The sequence below is a fragment of the Plecotus auritus genome (assembly GCF_963455305.1).
Source record: "Plecotus auritus genome assembly, chromosome: 13".
Taxonomy (NCBI): Eukaryota; Metazoa; Chordata; class Mammalia; order Chiroptera; family Vespertilionidae; genus Plecotus; species Plecotus auritus.
Window position 1 is genome coordinate 28416083 of NC_137779.1, and position 21561 is coordinate 28437643.

General features: G+C 41.4%; 1 protein-coding gene across 2 annotated transcripts in view; it reads right to left on the minus strand.

Moving 5' to 3' along the window:
- The window catches only part of EIF4ENIF1 (eukaryotic translation initiation factor 4E nuclear import factor 1), a 34157-nt gene that overhangs the window by 7586 nt on the left and 5010 nt on the right, over positions 1–21561 (minus strand). For both annotated transcript variants that reach the window (XM_080650803.1, XM_080650802.1), the window contains exons 3-14: positions 17216–17289; positions 14811–14938; positions 11401–11687; positions 10922–11123; positions 8597–8772; positions 5966–6101; positions 5576–5755; positions 4624–4856; positions 2036–2107; positions 1405–1585; positions 599–678; positions 127–269 (exon numbers count right to left, since the gene is read on the minus strand). In XM_080650803.1, coding sequence (XP_080506929.1) covers positions 127–269; positions 599–678; positions 1405–1585; positions 2036–2107; positions 4624–4856; positions 5576–5755; positions 5966–6101; positions 8597–8772; positions 10922–11123; positions 11401–11687; positions 14811–14938; positions 17216–17289 — 1892 coding nt within the window. The remainder of the gene's footprint in view (positions 1–126; positions 270–598; positions 679–1404; positions 1586–2035; positions 2108–4623; positions 4857–5575; positions 5756–5965; positions 6102–8596; positions 8773–10921; positions 11124–11400; positions 11688–14810; positions 14939–17215; positions 17290–21561) is intronic.

Sequence of the window (21561 nt, forward strand, 5' to 3'; positions counted from 1 at the left end):
ATGAGATGGCATTCTCACCATGTGCTGTACAACGCATCCGTGTTTGCAACTACACTGGGTAACTAATTTGCTAATCTGAGGAAAATTAAATTGCAAATCCCCACAAGGGTAGGATTAGTAACTTACCTGTTTCTGAAGCCATCTCTGGTTCTGTCCACCTGTGGTTTGCCAAAACCAGGCTGATAGAAGTTTGCTGCCTGCACTGCAAGGTCATGTGGCAGGGCCAGCCCCTCCAAAGCTGCTGCCTGCTGCAGTTCTAGCTGGCTCATCTGCTGAACAGAAGTGGCAGAGGATCAGAAGGAGGAGGACAGTCACTGAACTTTATACAAAGGTCTCTCTTCACCCTCTGTAAGCAGCAGCTGAAAGAAATTAAATGCTGCAACCTAAATCGTGCTATCCACCAAAGAGGATTTTAACTATTTAAATATGACTTCAGCTGTCCACCAATTTTTTAGCCTTTACTTGAATTATATAGTTGAGCCTGAATTATAGTTAAAAACCACCTCCAAGAATTGTAGCAATCTAATTCTCCACCCCGTAAATAATAAGAAAAGTAAAAAGCAGGCAATAGATTGCATTTGAGAAAGCTCAGCTGGACCTGGGCCGTGACAGGGCTCATGGGCTTGCGCATGCCTTGGAATGGATCTCCGAGTAGCTGCTGTGGTCCTGGTGTGAAACCTGTTGGAAAAGTTATAGTATCAGTGAATGTCAAGATAGCACATGTCCATCAAAGAGGCATTATCACCAAGACATGCTGCTCCTGAACACCAGCTCTTTTGAGAAGTACTGACTTCTTGGGCTGATGTCCCTCCTCAGTGTCGGCCCGCACAGGGGCTTTGTGGACCTCAGCACGGAATGACCTGAACTGCTGCTGCATCCATCTTCCCCACTAAGCTGTCAGCTTTCTCCTTTAAGAGCTTCACCAGCCAGTGATTTGGCCCATTATCACCAAGCCAGCTGGTAACAAAGCAGAGACCAGGGCACTGAGTGGCCTTATGGGGAGTTCTTCATTCTATCTCCCTAATTGTGGAGGGAAGATTACAAAAAAAACTCCCTCGCAAAACATGACTGGCAGGAGGCCTAAAGTAGTCCAGGGTGGTAGGAACACCTGCAGATTATGCACAACACTTTGCTAAGATAGAAGAATGCTTCCCTTCATATTCTGAATTAGCCATAGACCTCACAAATGACTGTGTACCAACTTCATTAGGCTGGTAAAGAGCCAGTACTCTGACATACTCTATCAAGAATAAAAACCCAGGAAGTCAAATTAACTTTTTTGGATTGAATTCCCGAAATAAGGAAAAAGACCAAAGAGCTGGATCCAATTTAGATCAATCTCAAGAGAAAAAAACAAAACTGTAACATGGACATATGGATGGACATCTACACACGAGTATTTACCAATTGGTGATGGTATTCGAGGACGAAGGTAGTCTGCTGAGGCTGCTCGTGTTTGAAACACCTGTGACAAGGGAGGAGATGGTGCTCTTTGGCCTAGTAGAGATGCAGGCTCCAAGCTCCCCATAAGGCCGCTCAGAAGGTTGGAAGAAGCAGGTCTCTGAACTGGTGGACCCAGAAGTTCCTAGAAGGCAGAAAGTCAAATCCTCGTGAACACAACTAGTTCTCCCTCCTAGTCAGAGGCTGTGGATTAGGGATTGATTTTCAGAAGCCAACGATGAATCTCCCTCATACTCCACTGAAGGACTTGTCACATGTACATGCGACACATTTCTCTGAAAGTTCAGTTAGCAACACTGCTGTAAGTTAGTGCTATCAATACAGGTTAGATACTTTAAATTTCCATAGAAATTGTAAACCTGCAAACTGGAAATCAAGGGCTCTGTCATTTTTTTAGCTACCTCCCCATCCCACATTGAGACTAACAGCGACAACTATGTTAGGGCTGCGACATATCCTAAATTGCCAGGCAACATACGGATCATTCTCTCAGGCCCAGAGCTGGCCCGCTACAAAACCAGTTCAGAGGACTACTGTCCGGACTCCGAGGCCTCGGGTTGAGTTTGTGAAGTACCTGCAGGATGTTCTTAGGGACAGGCCGGCCTGGAATCTCAGCAGGGGACATCAAATGGCTTTCAAGGTTTCGCTAAAAAAGTCAGAGGAAAACTGGTTTTAACCTTCTTACACACTTAACTTAAAGATTAATTGGGGACCACAAGAAAGTTTTAAAAACTCTTCAGGAGTCAACATGTAACAGCAGAATAATGTCAAAGTCACAGAAAACAAACTTAAATCAACATGTTCCACTCTCTCATCATATAGGTCCCAAATACCTGGGACCAGAAAGTATCTCCCCATGTACATGTAGAGTCCACTCAGAGACCCTCCTCAGACAAGGTCTTTTCCTCCCTGTAGTAACTCTAGTGCATTTAACGGTTTCTAACACTGACCAAACAAAGGAGAAAAGAAATGGTGAAAGTGGGAGTACCTTAGTAAGAAACCCCATGCGGAAAATTTGGATAATTTATAGATTTTAGTTTTTGAGGCAACTTTGCTACACTGTAACAAGATTTATAAACCAGGTGATACTAAAAATCTAGTAAACAACATTCAGGCCAGAACTGTCACATTTCAGAGTTTCATATTTCAGGAGATTTAAACTATTATTTATAAGCAAGCTGTTTCAAATGGGTCTCACATACAGGGGGAAATTCAATTCCTTCACTTTTTGCTCTTTTAATGCAGCTGCAGTTATGTTTTGCATCCAACTTGCATTACCTCCCTGCATTTCAGTACATCCTCATGCCTAAGTGCTCTCTCCGGTACAGTTTCCCTTCCGCTAGGTGGAGATGCCAAGGCCCACAGCAGTGTCCTGGGGCATGAATATAGCCCAAAGTTATCCAGATGTTTTATTGTCGGTTTTGGAATTGGGACTCACTGCAGATGATTTTAGTAAGAGATATCCTAAAAAGTCATTTAATTCCTTCTAACAAAAAACAAATAGGCAACTTTATACTATATGGTTTACTATACAGAGCCTACAATTGAATTTGAAATGGAGTTTAGATTGAACCAACATGTTTGGAGGAGGAAACATGATTGAAGCTAAACAGACATAGGCAGATCAGAAATAGTATACATCACACACACAGCCACAGTAATTAAAAATTGATTTTAGATGTAGACCATGACTCAACAACATGCAAATTAAGCAATATTTTGGGATAATGCCTGGTGTGCTTACTACATTATTTTTCATGTTGCTTTCTTTCCTAGGTTACGTTGAATTTGTTACTCTTTGCCTAGCAACTTGAATTATATCATCCATACCTTTAAATAGGTGTTTGAGTCTCCTCCCCTCGGGTGAAACAACATATATTTCAAAACATTGAAATAGTTCCTCTAACAACTCAGCGTCAACTGTGCTACTTTCAAACCCTAGAATCGTATCCATATCTAAAACAAAATGCTCAAAAGCATCAGGCGAACTGTTGAATTTTCCTGTTCCCATTTCTTGACTCAAACTACAAGAAAGAAGGTACAAGATGTGACCCAGTCACCAAGACACAAAGGTAACAAGGAAGGAGAACAGAAGAGTTTGCAATCTTTTAATCTGGCCCTTGTATCTAATAATTCTTTGAGCAGAAATAATTCTAAAGCAGTTTACAAGAAGTATTCCCCTAAACTGGCATGGTGTGGTCAGATACTCAGGGAGAAGTCTATCTCCCTGAGATGCCACCTTTCCGAGGTGGACAGTCCTAGCAGTAAGGCCAGAACAATGGCATTTCTGTGGGAATCTCTATTCCTAACTGCTGGTCATATGAGAAACACCAAAAATCAGTTCCCTTCCCATGGTCAAGGCACAATGAATCAGTTACTGCTGCCAGGCTAACTTGTAGTTCCCAGATAAGAAGTATAAGGAGAAAACAAGAGGCAACACTCAATTTGGTAAATTTGCTAACATAGCAAATGGAATGTCTATGTTTTTATTCTTCGGATTTATCCTGCTTCCTTTATCACTTTCATCAAGGAGAGCAATACTGACACATAGGCCATGGCTGAGAGCCACCCTTTAAGGTGTTCTGACAAGCTTCCAGTATGTGCTACACACCTGCATTTACTGATATTCAGTCACCTTGTAACCCAACTTCATGCCTAAAGGTGTTTTACAAGTTTAGAGTCACAATTGTCTTGAAAAAAATCCGTCCTGTTTGACAAATGTTTTGTATAACTGCCAACGGCCTAATCAACAAAGCAGGTAAGCCCGGGTATTTGGAAGTAACTGGAAGGTGTGGAAAAGATCTGACTATAAATATATAGTAAGTTACTTTAACAAGTAGCTGAATAAACAAAAAACTTGCTTTGGAGTTCAAAAAGATATGCATCACCATTTTTTTAGCAATGACTTACGAAAGTTATGTATGACTCTTTCAAACTTTATACTGTCACCCACAAGACATGTAGATTAACCACAAACCTGCTTTTTCTAGTAACAAATAGCTCAGCGATAATTAAAGAACACACAAAAGCATGAAGGACCAAATGACTACTAAAAAAATTTCCAACTTACTCAGAATACCTTTTTAAAAATCCATTTATTGTGGGAAGTGGAACAGAAAGAGGGAAAAGGAGAAAAGGCTGGAGTTTGTGTCAAATACTTACGCTGACTTTGGGCTGAGAAGGCAAAGTCCCACTTGCCTTCATGGTGTTCACTAGCTTGTTGAATGCAGTCATATCTCCATCTTTTTTGAGCTGTTGATTGCTGGTAACAGCACTCAGGGTCTCCTCTAAGTGTTCTGCCATGAAAGGAGTTGAATTCTTCAGTTGCTGGTCCACCTTCAAGCCCTTGAGCCCTGCTTCTACTTCTTCCACTGAAAGTACAACCCCTGAATGTGCTGAAAAGTTGAGAGAGTCCAGGTTAAGTCAAGCAAAGGAATACGTGGTAGGAATTCTCTTTGGCTACCATCATGGTTAAGATGAAAGTAAAAAAGAATGACACCAAAAATAGATTGAAGACACTTAAAATCATTGTTGCTCAGTTGAAATAAGGCCATAATTGTGTACTGAGTAAGAGATGGCATAAACTAACCCTAAAATGCTCCCGTGCTAGAAACGGGGGGCCATAAGCTGTAAGACTTGACAAGATCCTAATGCGCATCTCCTGTCGGAGGACCCCTGTAATGGTCTTCTGGAGACTTGTCACCAGGGGCAGGAATCCCTGCTGGCCCAACATCAGTACGATTGCCGCCAGCACTATGGTTATTGTATCACTGTTTCCTGTGGAAGGCTTATAACCTCACAAGAATATGGCAGTTTGGGGCAAAGATATGAGGAGCTGCCAAATGCTGCTCAGGAGGACAGCATTCGCTAGTGTTATAAATGGGCTCCAGGTGAGGACTGGGTGGAAGGGTTAATAGAGGTCCCAGGACCCACTGACTACCAGGTTCTCGAAGAGGTGGTACTGTTTGATAAAAAAAAAAAAAATTTTTTTTTTTTTTTGGAGAATGTTCAACAAAACCCACCATATATTTGACTTTTGATGAAATAGCATTAACTTAAGACTGAGCATTCAAGCTTTTTCAGATACCTAAAGCAGACTCTAATAAACACTTACAGCTCTCTTTAAGTTTTTCTTTATTTGCAGAAAGGCTGGAAAGAAGAGGTTTTAAATCCACTTTGGCTTTCTGTAGCATTTCTAAAATATCCACTTTATTTTCAGCATGGTCTTCCAATGGTATAGGAGCAAAGTAATTCCCCGAATTCTGTCCAGGAGAGAGGATGGCTTGCTCCAGACCTAATAATGCAAGTAAATATATTCATAATTAATTAACCCCAATAAAGCACAAAAACACAGCTTCAAATAGTATTAAAAGGATACAAATTGAAGGCTTTTTCAGTATCCAGAGACCCTTTACCCTAATGGACCACTGACTAATGAAGACAATGAACAGTATCAGAGAAAGCTCAAGTTTATGGCTCTGGCCAGAATCTGAAGCCATTTTACCTGCAAGTCTCTCCAGTTCTTCGTGTGGTGTTGAACCAAGACTGCTGGATCTGCTTCCTGATCGGCTTGGGTTAGAGAACCACCTACTGAATCGACTGGCAGAGACTGACCCTTCTCCCAAAACATCTTCTATCATCTAAAAGGAAAGACAAAAGGAGTTAAGATAATAGTTTCTAGGTGAAAGGGACAAGAAGTTTCAAATTTTAAGAAAGGGTCACTTACTTTGATACTTCCTTTGAAGTGGCTGACCTGAAGGTAAACACTTTCAGAACTTAGGATTTTGAACATCTTTCATTTTTCTTTCCCTCCTGGGTCATTTCTGAGTAACCCAAACTTGAGCATAACCAACCATGTATTTTCTAAGCATATAAAGCAAAACCACTGTGCCATAGAAATGGTGTTTTTTATCCTTTGCCTCATTAGACAAATCCATGAACTACTGAATGTTCTTGCAGGACATAGTTTCAAAATCAAAATCAGCACCAAGAGTAAAGCATTCCATTGCCAAGCTGAGGAGTGGCAACTAAATACCATGTATGGATAACCGATGAAAGAAAATCCTTGCTGCAAACAGTCTCATGGTTGTAATGAACATCATAAAGTTCAATGCTGGTAATTTCAGAAGCCAAAAGCTAAAAAGTAGAGCTCATAGATCACAATTCCAAGTCAAAGTTTAGAAAATATCAGAATGTGAAGATGAACTTTTAACGCATCTCTAATATCTGTTTGAACTTAATGAGGAGTTTTCAGGTGTTTGTTTTGTTTTAAATCCAACTTCCATGGTTTCTGGCTTAATAATAAGGCCAACTAAATGATGCACTATGATCGGAAATATTTTTTTCAACACTATTTCATAATAGTAATTTCTATTACCAACCCTTCTTAAAACATATTTAAACATTTTTTAAAAATAAATTTTTCAACCGTACCCTAACATAAATCCAGTTAAATACCAAAATTGATCTTTATGCACTATAGTATTCTCATCAACATTTAGAAAACATAAAGCAAATGTCAATCCAAAAACGAGGCACATCCTTGAAAGTAGGCATAAACTTTTACTTCTATACCAATAATAAAAAACACATTTCCCCCCAAACTGGTACATGGATGACAGAGTTAGTGACTCTTTTATCTGAAGTCTAGAACCCCCAGTTTCCAAAGTTCAGCAGTGGAAGTTAAAATTTATTCTTTTATTCTTATCTGGAAGAATTTTCTCATAACACATACCCAAACTAAGCCACAAAACACTCCTTTCACCTAAGGGATTTTAATTCAAGACACTAATTTGATCATTATCTGTGGTACTTCTATTTTCTGAGGTATTATTCATAGTTTCAATCACATTCCACTTGTAGATTCATTTAATGCTGACTTTTACGTGCACTTACAATAATTACAGCATAAGAGAAGCATTGTGAGTGATGTGGCACTGAAAAATAGGGAATCGTATCCAATATACAATCACCTTAGTGATAAATAGGAATTATTTTATTTATTTATTTGTTTGTTTTTTATATATATTTTATTGATTTGTTACAGAGAGAAAGGGAGAGGGATAGAGAGTTAGAAACATCAATGAGAGAGAACACTGATCAGCTGCCTCCTGCACACCCCACACTGGGGATGTGTCCGCAACCAAGGTACATGCCCCTGACTGGAATCGAACCCGGGACCCTTGAGTCCGCAGGCCGACGCTCTATCCGCTGAGCCAAACCGGTCAGGGCTAAATAGGAATTATTTTAAAAGTAACTAAAAGCTACAGCTATTAAAAACAGTTTAATGTTGAAAAGCGTTTTGCTATATTATAAATAGCAGAAATAGCTTTTTATTTTAATCCTTTTATTTCCTCTGATCAAAAGTCAGAAGATATACAGAAGGAACATGAAAAGCAAAGGACCTGAATAAAAGCATCTGGACATTTTCTAAAGATAAGACAGGAAGTGTTGAGAAAGTCATTTGTATATTCTGACCATCTACCAACTTTGTTTCACGTAGAGAAGCTAAATTTTATTACAGCTAAAACATAAAAGCAAGTTACTTTTATACACATTTACTGGAAATGCCAATTACCAGAAACTGACAGCATTTTAAACCTGAGAAGAAGGCTTGGAGCTTATCCAGTCTGTCATTTTTACCACAGAGCAAGCTGGGACGCTCTAACGGTAGGGCCTCCCCCTAAGTGTGCCAGAAGAGGCCAGAAGGGAGAAAGGGACAGAGAACGTGTTTGAAGAAATGGCAGAAAACTTCCCTAGCCTGGAAAAGGAAAAAGTCACACAAGTTCAGGAGGCACAGAGAACCCTAAGCAAGAAGAATCCAAACAGGCCCACGCCCAGACACATCATAATTAAAAACGCCAAAAATTAACAACAGAGAGAGAATCTTAAAGGCAGCAAGAGAAAAGCAAACTGTTACCACCTACAAAGGAGCTCCCATAAGGCTGACACCTGATTGTCATCAGAAACATACGCTTGGGTGAAGATTTAAGTAAACAAAAAAATAAATAAAAGTCTAAACCCCCCCAGGGCCTCAAACAAAAACAATACCTCGAAAGGACATGTGTTAAAGACATAGGTCAAATTTAACCATATAGCTGCTCCCTCCATTTCATAAGTGTGCTGCTACACTCACCGAAGCTAAGCATGGCACCTTATCAAGGTTAAAGAACTCGTTAAAGTCAAATTCTCCCGGGGACTGCTCAGGCAAGACGGCATCCCTCGGCACTTCCTGATCTGCAGCAGGCTCCTGTGCAAGGATGCCCTCCACCTCCTCCTCTTCGGCCACTCCTCCATTGCATTCGACTATGCCTAGAAGCAAAACCGGGACAGAAACAGTCTGATCAAGCTAATTGCTCTAGACGTAGTCTGTGGCCTCAGCCATCAGCACACATGCAGAAGAGCCATAGGTGACTTTAAAAGCAGACTTCTTGTTACAGCACAGCATTTTCAGTAGAAAACAGTTCTCTTCTTATGGAAGAAGAATTGTGGTTCCTCCTCTGCCCATTCTTCAAGTTTCCCACAGTGATTTCCCCCTAGTGCGCCACAAGAATTTTTAATACCTGACTATTTAGTCAGGGGCACTGACTTCTCCCTTAGATTGCCAAAGTAAAAAAAATGACAACAGCCAACACAACAGCCCTCCAGTATGAATGTCCTGTCTTGAACCATAAATACAGGGTGTCCCCAAAAAATGTAGATACACTTTAACAGCTGATAGCTCAATTTTGAAAATGAAATGTATATAAGGTAGCATATGATTAGGTAATTGTTGGTCCCAGAAATTCTTCTACACAAGTGTAGGCACCTGATATTTTTAAAAAGTTACTTTGGAGCAAAAAGGGTAGGCAATTACTACATTATTCATTTTTTTGTAAAAATCAAAATCATACCTATTTTTTGTCAGATCAGCAAAAAATGCTTTTGATAGGCACAGAATTTTAGTAATTAGTTTTCCTGTGCCATGAGATGGAAAAGCTTGAAAATTGCTGGTGTACCAGATTATTTTTCTAACAAGATTTTTTTTTTTTTTTTTTAAATCAGTGGCCTTTGCATGTCTCTTACTGCTTAAAAATGGGACCAAATTAATTTGGTTCTGTCTCTATACATGCATCTGCACCACCACTTAAGTCAGGGTTCAGCAAGCTAAGATATTATTGCAGTTCTGTGTCCCAACTAAGACTCATACATTTACAAAAGAAACTTTAATTTTTATCCTATTCACCCTAATTCTGTGTTATGATGGGGACATCTCTTAACAGATGAATGGCTTTTGCAAGCAACACGAGTGCCCCATATGCAAGTTTCTGTTGTTAATCCCCACCCTAGGACAGTGGTCGGCAAACTCATTAGTCAACAGAGCCAAATATCAACAGTACAACGATTGAAATTTCTTTTGAGAGCCAAATTTTTTAAACTTAAACTTCTTCTAATGCCACTTCTTCAAAATAGACTCGCCCAGGCCGTGGTATTTTGTGGAAGAGCCACACTCAAGGGGCCAAAGAGCCGCATGTGGCTCGCGAGCCGCAGTTTGCCGACCACGGCCCTAGGATATTTCTTCCATTGATTTTTTTTTTTTTTTTTTTTAAAGGGAGAGTGGTAGGGAGGGAGGGAGAAACAGAGAGAAAGAGAAATGGATGTGAGAGAGACACATTGATTAGTTGCCTCTCCTATGTGCTCCAGTAGGGTGGGGGAATCAGACCTGCAAATCAGGTACATGCCCTTGACCAGGAATTGAACCCGTGACCCCTCAGTACATGGGCTGACACTCTTCACCACTGAACCATACCAGCCAGGACTGTGTACAGCTTTAAGCTCTCTGGAAAGCAGACTGCACCTGACAACTGAGAGTCTGTATGAGTAGGAATGTACACTAGCAGACAAACACAACTGGCCATTTATTATGATCAACTCAAAAGGCAGGGACCTAGGAAAAGGAACCGAGAACAAAGTCTCCCAAGTTACCTATCCGTTTCCTGCATGACCCTAGGGAAAAAGGTGTAACAGCTTACATTCTGTTCAACTCGCAGCTTCACTACTTACTGCCTCGGTGTACTCAGACAAGTAACTAAAGCCCCCTTTGTCTTCAATTGCTTACTTACAAGATGGGCATAAAAGCACCTACCTCACAGGATTGTTGGAAGTAGGGTTATATAGACAAAAGGCTTACCACTCTGTGTGCTCAATAAATGAGACCCCCATTGCATCTACCACGTTTCTTATCTCTGGGAATCCTTCTGTGTGCACTGTGCTCTTAGCAGGATAATGTGAGGACTTTCTGTTTAGCATTGCAGGCAGAGCAAGTTGAGGAGATAGTAAAGGAAGCAATTTCAAAATCAGGCTGCAACTTTAAGAACTTGCTACTTCCTAATAAATGGTGCCCATTTCTAAGTGCTAATTAAGCCAATTATAAGCATATCGCGTTTCAGAACAGTGAGCTCCCCTCCCCGTTTTTGCTGACCTTCCTTCACAGAGGCTGTCCGTCGCCTTGTTCTTTTTCTCCCCTTGTGATCTTCTTCCAGTATCTTATCATCAAAGCCAGTCAGCTCAATGGTTTCAGACTGACTTGTGGGTCCAGCTGAGAACCATTCTGGTTCTTCTTCTGTGTAGGAATCGTTTCTTCTACGCTCACCAAAGACACGCTTACTATCCCCAAACTCCCTCTGGAAAAGTACATAATGCAGATAGAAAAGAAAATTCTAGTTAAGGCATTTCTACCTCAATCAAGGCCTTGATGAATTAAGTAATACTCAACAGTGCAATGAAGACACTATGATGTAGACTTGAAACCCCTCTTTGCCCCATCCAGCTCTCTCTATTCCTCCCTATCTGGTTTAAGAATGAGCCGTGTTCATCCAGGATCTCAAAGTAACCTGGTACAAATGAGGTGACGACTGAGTCCCTCAGTACACAAGGCGCCAAGTAACCTAGAAGACAAACCCGGAAACGCTTGTCCTTGTAGTCCCTCTCTCGGTCTCTGTCTCTCAAGTCCCGCAGGTCCTTATCGCTAAGACGGTGGTCCTTCTCAAAGTTCCTGGCAGAGATTATCCTCCCACTGCCAATTCTTCGTCCTCCAATCAGGCGAAGGCCATCACTGTCTTTCTCCAATGGACTTCCTGAGCGCCGGGAGCTAACAGCAGCCGTGACGTGGCAACCCCCTCCAAAGCTTCGTCTCTGTGGGCTGAGAACAACATCTAAGTCATCTTCTTTCAGGCGCTCTCGTGGATCTGGAAAGATGCCGGAAACAAAAAGGTAAGCAAACCAGCAAGGGCCTTTCCCTCCTCCATGGTATGCCCATGACTGGTGGTGGTGGGGTTCCTGGAGAAGAGTCACCACTAAGAGTTACCCAGTAACATGTACAGGACATACTTACATAAGGCCGCCTTTGGCTTTTTTATCTTTAGTAGCAATAAATGTATTTCATCATAAATGATTTTCCAGATTAGTTTCCATAATCCCTTTTGACTATGTCCTTATCTATGTAATTATCAGCAAATGTTTTGTCAACTAATAAGTTATAGGTGTCAGCATTTGAAAAAATTACTTAAAAAGTTAGTCTCTTCAACAAATAGTATTGAACAGTTGAATATCCACACACAAACAAGTGAACTTGAATCCACACCTGGTCTCATATACAAACATTAATTCCAAATGGGTAATAGATCTAAATGTAAAACCTTAAATTATAAAACTTCTGGAAGATGGGAGAAAATCTTTGTGACATTGGGTTAAGCAAAGTTTTCTTAGGCATGACACCAAGAGCATAATCATCCCTTTTAAAAAATGATAAAGTGTGCCTGATCATAACTTAAAACCTCTACTCTTTGACAGATACAATAATTCCTCTCTTAAGCTCTCTTAAGACAGTTGGTAGATTCCTTAACTTTAAGTGAAACAATGCATAACAAAACCTATTTACCAGAGGCTAATTGATATGAACAGAGTTAAATGGCTATGGCATTTCCTCGATGTGAAAATGAAACGACACTGGACAGATGTTGTTGAGAACCTGGCACAGCAGTCAAAGAATGGAAAAACCAGCACAGACTGGAAGAGAATATTTCAAACCATAGAGCTCATAAAGGCCTGTGCCCGGTACATATGAAAACTCTAAAAACCCTCAAAAAACAATCCAATGAAGAGACACTCCCAAAGATATATGGTTGGCAGATATCAATATGAAAAGATATTCAACATCATTAGCCACTAGGGAAGTGCGAATTAAACCATAATGTGATGCCACTTCACATCTATTGGAATGGCTACACTCAAAAAGAATGGCCGGCGCTCCCTCCTGAGAGCACGCCAGGCCTTTCCCTTCCCGCTCTTCTTCCGCCAGGCACATCACCTTGGACTTTCTCCTGAGCTCCAGGGCTCTCCTTCTGCCTCCCTAACTTGTTTCCTGACCTTATGCAGCCCCGCTGCCTCACTTCCACTACCTCTGTAACTTTCTAAACAAACTTTCTCTTATAAGTTGAAGAAAAAGAAAAAAAGACTGACCATTCCAAGTGCTGACAAGGATGTGGAGCAAATGGAATTCGCACCCAGTGCTGTAAAATGGTATAACCCAGTGGTTGGCAAACTCATCAGTTAACAGAGCCAAATGTCAACAGTACAACGATTGAAATTTCTTTTGAGAGCCAAAAACCGACTTCTGCGCATGGGCCACAGTTTCAATCGCACTGTACGTGCGTGCCCGCACGTGGTATTTTGTGGAAGAGCCACACTCAAGGGGCCAAAGAGCCGCATGTGGCTCGCGAGCCGCAGTTTGCCGACCACTGGTATAACCACTTTTAAAAACAGCCTGGCAGTTTCTCAAAACGTTAACCTCATCTACCATATGACCCAGCCATACTACTTTAAGCTATTTACCCAAGAGACAAGAAAGCATATGTTTCCATGGAGACTTGTACATGAATGTTCAAGTACATTAATAGTAAGTGGAAACAATCCGAATATACACCAATAGATAAATGAACTGTGGCAAACTCATACAATGAAATACTACTAGAAAATAAAAAGAATTACTTATATACCCAACAACATGAATGAATCTTAAAGCAACTATCCTGAGTGAAAGAAGCTACCCAAATAGTGCACACTGTCTATAAAATTCTAGAAATGTAAACGAGAGTGACAGAAAGCAGATGAGTGCTTGTCTGGGGAGAAGAGACTCAGAAGAGGACTAGGAAACTTGGGGGTGATGGAAATGCTTCTTACTTTGGTTGTGGTAATGGTTTCACAGGTGTATACACGTTAAAACATCACATGGTATGCTTTATGTGCAGTCTCTTGTATGTCAATTATATCTCAATAAAGGTGTAAGAAAAGCAAACATGTTAACACACACCCAAAAATTCTTCCTAGAAAAACCAGAAAACTAAAGGTAAGTGAGAAAAATCTTTTAATCCTCTCATCAAAAACAGTTCCTAAAACATTCTGGTGTGTACTTTTCCAGAACTTTTATGCAGTGTCTCAGTTTTTTCCAACAGAAGATATAACATGGGCAGCTTTATATAACTTGGTAAACACATCTCCAACATGTTTTTAACAGCTAACCAATGCAGCATTCACACATACTCAACCCATTTCTACGATGGACATTTAGGCTGCTTCTAAGTTTTCGTCATTGGAATAAAGTCTGTGGCACATCGTTAATGATTCTGTTAGAAAGAAGTCTTTGTTTGAGGGACATTACTGCACTACTGCACTGGTAGATGCTTTGTGGAAGGGTCTTTCTTACAGCTCAAACTAAAGTCATCCCCATTTTCTTTGCGCAGTTCCAAATTTGTTTTATGACGGGTCGTCTTCTCAAAAGGAGTTCCTCTTGCAACAAATTTCTTGACTAGTTTTTATATTGCCAGGTTTCCATTTCACTCTTCAATATCTTTTCTAGTTTAAAGGGGTAAAGGTATGGAAGATGAAACTTTACTCCAGTCTCAAACCATATCTAAACCCTGTGTTCATATCATAATCCATTACGGATTAAAAACTGCCAGAACTGATTTATACCTGAGGACTAGTCTCATATATGACACTAAGCATAACCAGATTCCCAGCACAGCTTTATGCTTCCTACCAACCTAACTCAGTTATCTACGTCAACGAATGACATCAGTATTTTTCATTCAAAAGCACACACATAGCCTAATATGTCTACTTGCCACTGCTGCTACACAGGAAGGCTATGATTTTACTCTGCTAATCAGGAAAAATTCAATTAGAAATCAGTTTCCTGATAATGACCATTTCCTCATTGCACAAAGCTCTCACAGCTAAGAATGAAGCCAGCAGCAAAGAGCACTGTCTCCAAAATTGCTGCCCCCACTTCCGAGTGACTGTGTGCTCACCTACTATCCTGCGCACCAGGGAAGGCCGGTCTGTATCCAACTCTTTTTTCACATTTTCCACTGGGGAGCTCCTCCCTGAAGCTGGGTACAGAGAGGCATGCCACTTCTCCGGGTCCCAGACACCGTCACTACAAGTCAAAGGGCACCAACAGTTAGCACTTACACCAGGTACTACATATGTCGTCTCATTTATGAACTTCCTCAAGCAGTAAGTTGTGGAAATCCCTTTCCAATATAAAACATCATGGTTGCCATAAAAATGGCTAAAAATGGTTATCTATTTTAAGATGAAAACAAAAGCAACTATTAATTCAGTAATACTTTGTGGTTGTTCATGTAACACCAGTAGTTGCTTGAAAACTAGTGGTCTGTGCATAAATGAAACATTCAGATCACAAACCTTGGCGTGCATGTGGACTACAGTAACTATGCCTGTTCTACACAAAGAATATGCGCCATAAATATGATTACTCAGTTTAGTACAAGGGAGGAAAAACCCCTAATCCTCTCACTAGAAGTAGTTCCTAGAATGCTTAGTGGGTATTTTCCCAGAATTCCTATGCATAGTCTCAGTTTTCCCCACAAGCTCTTACTAGTAAGAGCCTAAAACGTGTGGTTTGGGTTTTATTTTGTTCCCCCTCTAATGATGGGCTGACAGGTGGTACAGCGTGCAGAGCAGCTTTGGAGCCCAGTGATCTGGGACCGAATTCTAGCTCTGCCGTCACCACCAGGGACGCCTTAGACAAGTGCCTGAGCTATGCCCTGCACTCTTCTGCAGAAAGGACTGCCCCAGCCCCCGATGAGACCAGCTGCACTGCACACTCCTCTGCTCTCCGCCTTGTCCTTCACAGCCTGTGCTGGTGGCAATGACGGCCTCTTAGGAGTGTCTGACTGTGCCCTTCCACAGACCAATGTTCCACGAAGGAAGTACTTGACAGCACCAGACTCCGTGTTTACCACATGGCAGGTACCAATCGAACATTTCTTGAATAAGTGAGTCAAGCTCTCTGTCTCGGACTCCTCACCATAAAGGGGATATGACCTGTCTTTTAGTGTGGTTTTGAGGATTGCTTAGAGTTTAGGAACCCAACAAATTTTAATTCTCAGAGATGAGAAACAGCAGAATGAGAGCCTTTTTCCTCTTATTTGCATTAGCATTACTAGGCACAATGTCTCCACTTCAGAATAAAAGTGAATGTGTGTACTCACATAACTTTATTTTATGCCAAGAAGAGACAGCTGTAATAAGAAAATTCAATTTGAGGAATAAAAAAGCTTTACAGCTTTAGTGAAAAACAACAACAGATTATCTGAGACTTACTAAAAAGCCCTAAGTCCATGTGGAATAGCAGTTATTCAAGTATCCCCTTCATCAGGGTAAAGCAGATGAGGAGTCCAGATTTAGCAACCTTCTGAACAGTCCATATACAAAAATAAGATGAGTATGTATTATTCAACCAAGATGGGTGCTTTGTATGTTAAAAATGTAGACCAGCCCTAGCCGGTATAGCTCAGTGGATAGAGTGTCGGCCTTTGGACTAAAGGGTCCCAGGTTTGATTTTGGCCAAGGGTACATACCTGGGTTGCAGGCTCGATCCCCCCCAGTGGGGGGCGTGCAGGAGGCAGCCAATCTGTGATTCTCTCTCATCACTGATGTTTCTCTCTATCTCTCTCCCTTGCTCTCTGAAATCAATAAAAAATATATATTTTTTAAAAATGCAGACCAATGTGAACCATCTCCCTTGACATTTAAGAAGTGACCTTGAAAGTGCGATGTAAAGCTTTCCAGAACATTTTTAGCTATAGTCTTGTCAAACCAAAGCCTCTGCCTCTTAGGAAGGTGCCCAAGATACGAGAGGGCTTATCTGAATGGCTCTTGTTTGAAGGAGTTGGGGGAAGGGGGCAGGGCACAGATGAAAAGGCTCAGAGTCCTCCTGATCAGCGTATCTGGGGCAGACCTTTAAGAAGGCCCCTCAAAGCACAGTGCAAAAGCCACTGGAAGAGAGAAAATACCCTAATGGGGACTCCTGTGTGCAAGTCAAGTCTTAATTCTGCTTTCTGACCATGTGCTTTTGACCAAGTTATTTTCTAGTTTTAGTTTCATCACCAATTAGTTAAAAGGGAACTGGTTTAGCTGTTCTAGAGTCCCTTGCAGCTCAAATCTTTGAATTAATGTTCAAAGCTAATTAATAATGAAAATGATGAAGACGATGTAATGATATGCTAGTCATGTTCATAGTTTATCTGTGATATGTTGTGTTGAAGCTCAAAGTCAAAACCCCTATCTCCCCACTCATAATTCTATCAAGAAGCTCCAAAACAATACAATTCTAAATGTACCAAGTTTGATATAACAAGAAGTTGACCAAAAGCAGTACCTGCCCCCCAGCCCCCGCTCGACATACCTGTCGTATTTTTCAGAGAGACATGAAGGCCTTTGTTTGGAATGAGGGCGTTCTTTTATATCCAACAGCTCCTCCTACAAAGAGAAATCAAAAGGTGATTTTGAATAATATTTCACACACTTTTGCCTATTTTTGTTTTCAATAATTGAGTGTTTAAGCATTTTAAACAGTTCCTATTTATTTATACCTGACTTATTCCCCAAAGGACTGGAGTCAGTTCAAGGTTCTTACAAGAAGCTCAAACAAAACCGGCAAATAATCTAACAGTGATCAGTTTCTTGCTAAGACACATTTTCTCACAAATCACTGTCCAATAATATATTCCACACTGAATGCTCCTCAAGGTATGGAAGCATCAGGCTAACCTGAAACCTCTTTTTTTAAAAAAAAAATATATATTTTATTGATTTTTTACAGAGAGGAAGGGAGAGGAATAGAGAGTTAGAAACATCGATGAGAGAGAAACATCCATCAGCTGCCTCTTGCACACCTCCTACTGGGGATGTGCCCGCAACCAAGGTACATGCCCTTGACGGGAATCAAACCTGGGACCCTTCAGTCCTCAGGCCGACGCTCTATCCACTGAGCCAAACCGGTTAGGGCTAACCTGAAACCTCTTGCTAATGTTACCACTCTTAAATGCACCAGGTGCCAATTTATAAGGAGACAGATTTTTCAAATGGACTTCAAATTTAGAGACTTTTGTGTTTCAAATTACTATCAAGAAAGCGAAAAGACAACCCCCAAAATAGGAGGAAAAATTACAAACCATATACGGTAGTCTCCCCTTATTCCCAGTTACACTTTCTGAGGTCTGGAATTAGTAGTGAAGGCTGCACAACTTTGTGAATTTACTAAAAACCACTGAGTGGTGTACCTTAAAAGGGGTGAATTTTATATTTTTGAATTATATCTCTATAAAAATACTTTTAAGTAAATACAAGTGAGAGATTCAGTTACCAGAGGATAATGTTTTAAATTATTTAATTTCTCTTCTTACAGATTTATTACTCAGTCATAGACTGATAAATGCCAATACTCTCAGGTACAAGAGTCACTCAGGTTGGTAAAAGTGTTTTAACTTCCCCTCCCACATTATTCCAGTTTTCTTTGTTGACTTTATATGCGTGGCATTTTCCAGGTGTGAACAAATACTCAAGTGAGTGACTATACAAAACCTATAAGGAGCACAAGCTAGAGCAATGAGCCAGTTGCACACCGGCATTAACTATGCTAGCAGTACCGTTTGTGACAGGGTACACCTCTAGCGGAATGTCTACGGAGGATGAAGAACCCCTTTCTTCAATAATAGGCCGAGAAGTGGGAAAACAAAACCATTCCTGGACTGTAAAAGCTGACGGGAATAACTTAAACGTCTAGGTAAACTTATACTTACGGTTCTTGAGAGCAGGGCTTCTTAAACCAATTTCAGGGCCTCAAGGAATCATATACAAAATTGTGCATTTCTGCAGTGAATGTTTGTACCTTCAGAAGACTGCCAGCAAACCCCAAAGAGAAGCAGTACCCTAAACCCAGGCCCTTTCTCAAAAGGTGACCCAAGGCCCACCTGCGCATTTGGGAAACCTGAGAGTGCTCCTCTTCGTGGGCTGAGAGAGCTGGAACCTGTTAGCAAAGTCTTAACTGCAGAAGACACAGGTATCCCAGCCTGGGAGGACCCCCCACTTAGGTGGGGAGGAGTCAACACCAAGTTTGCTTTTTTCATAACTGTCCACTGAACATTTCCTGGGTGCCAGGCGTAGGCGAGCACAGGCAGATGACTCTTTTTCCTGGCCTCACAGCTCTCCAGTTTCTCAAGAGGACGTGCTATCTCATCAAGAGCCCTTAACAACAATCACTCCTGGGAAGGTACCACTTTGGGATATTTTAAAAGAAAACCTTCAACTTTAGCTAAAGGGAAAATACTTGGACAAGTGCCCACTATGGCCTGGCCGGCATGGCTCAGTGGTTGAGCTTCGACCTGTGAACCAGGAGGTCACGGTTTGATTCCTGGTCAGGGCACATGCCCGGGTTGCGGGCTCCATCCACGTGCAGGAGGCAGCCAATCAGTGATTCTCTCTCATCACTGAGGTTTCTATCTCTCTCTACCTCTCCCTTCCTCTCTGATTGAAAAGAGAAAAAGAAAAAGAAAGTGCCCACCATGAACTGGAAGTGCTCCTTTCCTGAGTATTTCAGGAGGGAGTGTAAAATTACCCTTTTGTTGAGTCCTGAGATCCCACGGGAACTTAATGATCATGAACAAATTCACTAAAATTATCATCGGGAGAAGAGTTAACATGTGAGACCTTACTTTCTGCACAGGTTACTAAAACCTGACCAGGCAAGAATAAGCTGCACCCTAGAGAGTATAGACACATTTTCTTAGTTTTAGCAGCCTTCCTTAAAAAAAAAAAGTCAAGCCTCCCAAAACAATCTACACATTTGGGAATTCCTAATATGGACACCTACTTTTAGGGACCAGTACTGAAGTAAAAGCCAATGAATCTGAGCATAACCCAAAACAGTGGTTAGAACCCTCATCCAGTTTCTTTCTGCAGAAATCCCATGAGAAGCAGCTATGCACTTTGACGACACTGACACAGAATTTCACTCAAGCCATAGATGATAAAGGGAAAATATTCTTCACCTTTGTGATCTGAATTCAATTCATAAGAGTAGAAAGCTCATTAAAAATTAACATAGATATTTTATAAAACAACAAAGAAAAACTCTCAAAGTTTTATTTCCTTGTTAATGGTCAAAACCCTCTAGAAGTGATCCCAGTACCTCACCTGGGAGCCTGCCTGGCTCTTCCTTCCCAAAGGCGGCAAATATCCCTGGAGCAGCATTTGGGTTGGGCCTGCCTTTGACCTCTGCCAGTCCCTGCCCTCCGCACACCCACCAGCACTGGGCTTGGCCCATCAGACTCTCAGATGACTGCTGACTGACCTGATATTTCATTCTACCAAGTTACATGACTTTTCTGTAAAGATTAGAAAGCTTTTAAAAATAGGTCACAATGGGGTAATGGCAGCCATAGATGATACCCAGGGCAATGGTGAACTAACAACATGGGGGCACAGGGATACATCCCACCATCCTCATTCATGAGGCTTGTTGCTCAAGAGGAACCCTGCACAACAGTTCTAATAGGCAAGTCAGGATTTAGCCCCCGGATTCACCCAAGCATCTAATGGTGGCTGACTTAATGCAAAGACTTTCTTCTACTGAAAGAAGTTATTTGAAGCTAAGGAGGGAATGAAAAAAAAGGGGAAGTATTTTTTTTCTGGATCTGGCCAATGCAGTGAAATAAACCAAAACAATCACTGAGAACCCTAAGGGAAACAGCCACCTGGGTGGGCAGGCTTCCCCTGAGAGGGCCTCCTCTCATCGCACCCTTTCCTGAAGCAAAAGCTTTGCTCCTAAAATTCTATGGCAAAGGTTCCACTTGTGGCCCTGGCTGGAGTGGCTCAGCTGGTTGGAGTGTTGTCCCCTACACTGAGAGGTGGCGGGTTCAATTCCCAGTCAGGGCACATATCCCTGGAGGGGGCACATGCAGCAGGCAACCGATGGATTTTTTTTTCCTCTCTCCCTTCCTTCTTCTCTCTAAAATCAATTTTTTAAAAAATTAAAAAAGAAAAGGTTCCAATTGTAAAATGACTGGTTCCTTATCTAGCAAGAAGTGCCCACCATGAATAGGAGACGATACTCATGGGGGCAAAGGCCCTAAATCTTAAATTTTCAAAATGACTTAGAATTGGAACAGGTAGGAAAGAGCAGTTAGAAGACAGTATCTATGTTGCTGCCAGCCAGGCCCCTTCTAAGAACTATCAGTTAGCTAGGTTTTCTGCCCAATTGAAACATTAAAATTGTATGATTTTTTCCTTTCTTTCTTTTTTCTTTTTTTTTGGTTAATCCTCACCTGAGGACATTTTTTCCATTACTTTTTAGAGAAAGTGGGGGGGGGGGGGGGAGAAAGACACACACACACACATTGACTGGTTGACTCCTGGGAGCACCCTGACCGAGGGTGGGGGACAGGGAGTGAATTCACAACCCAGGTACATGCCGATGACCACGAATCGAACCCATGACTCTTCGGTGCACAGTCTGACGCTCTAAGCCACACCAGCCAGGGCTCCTTTCTTTCTTACTATTTTAGAGAGAGAGGGGATAGGAGAGGAAGAGAGAGAGACAGACAGACAGACAGGTATCAATTTGCTGTCTCACCCACCTATGCAGTCATTGGCTGATTCTTGTATGTGTCCTGACCAGGGATTGAATCTGCAACCTTGGTGTATCAGGACAACACTGTAATCAACTGAGCGACCCGGCCAGGGCTATCATGA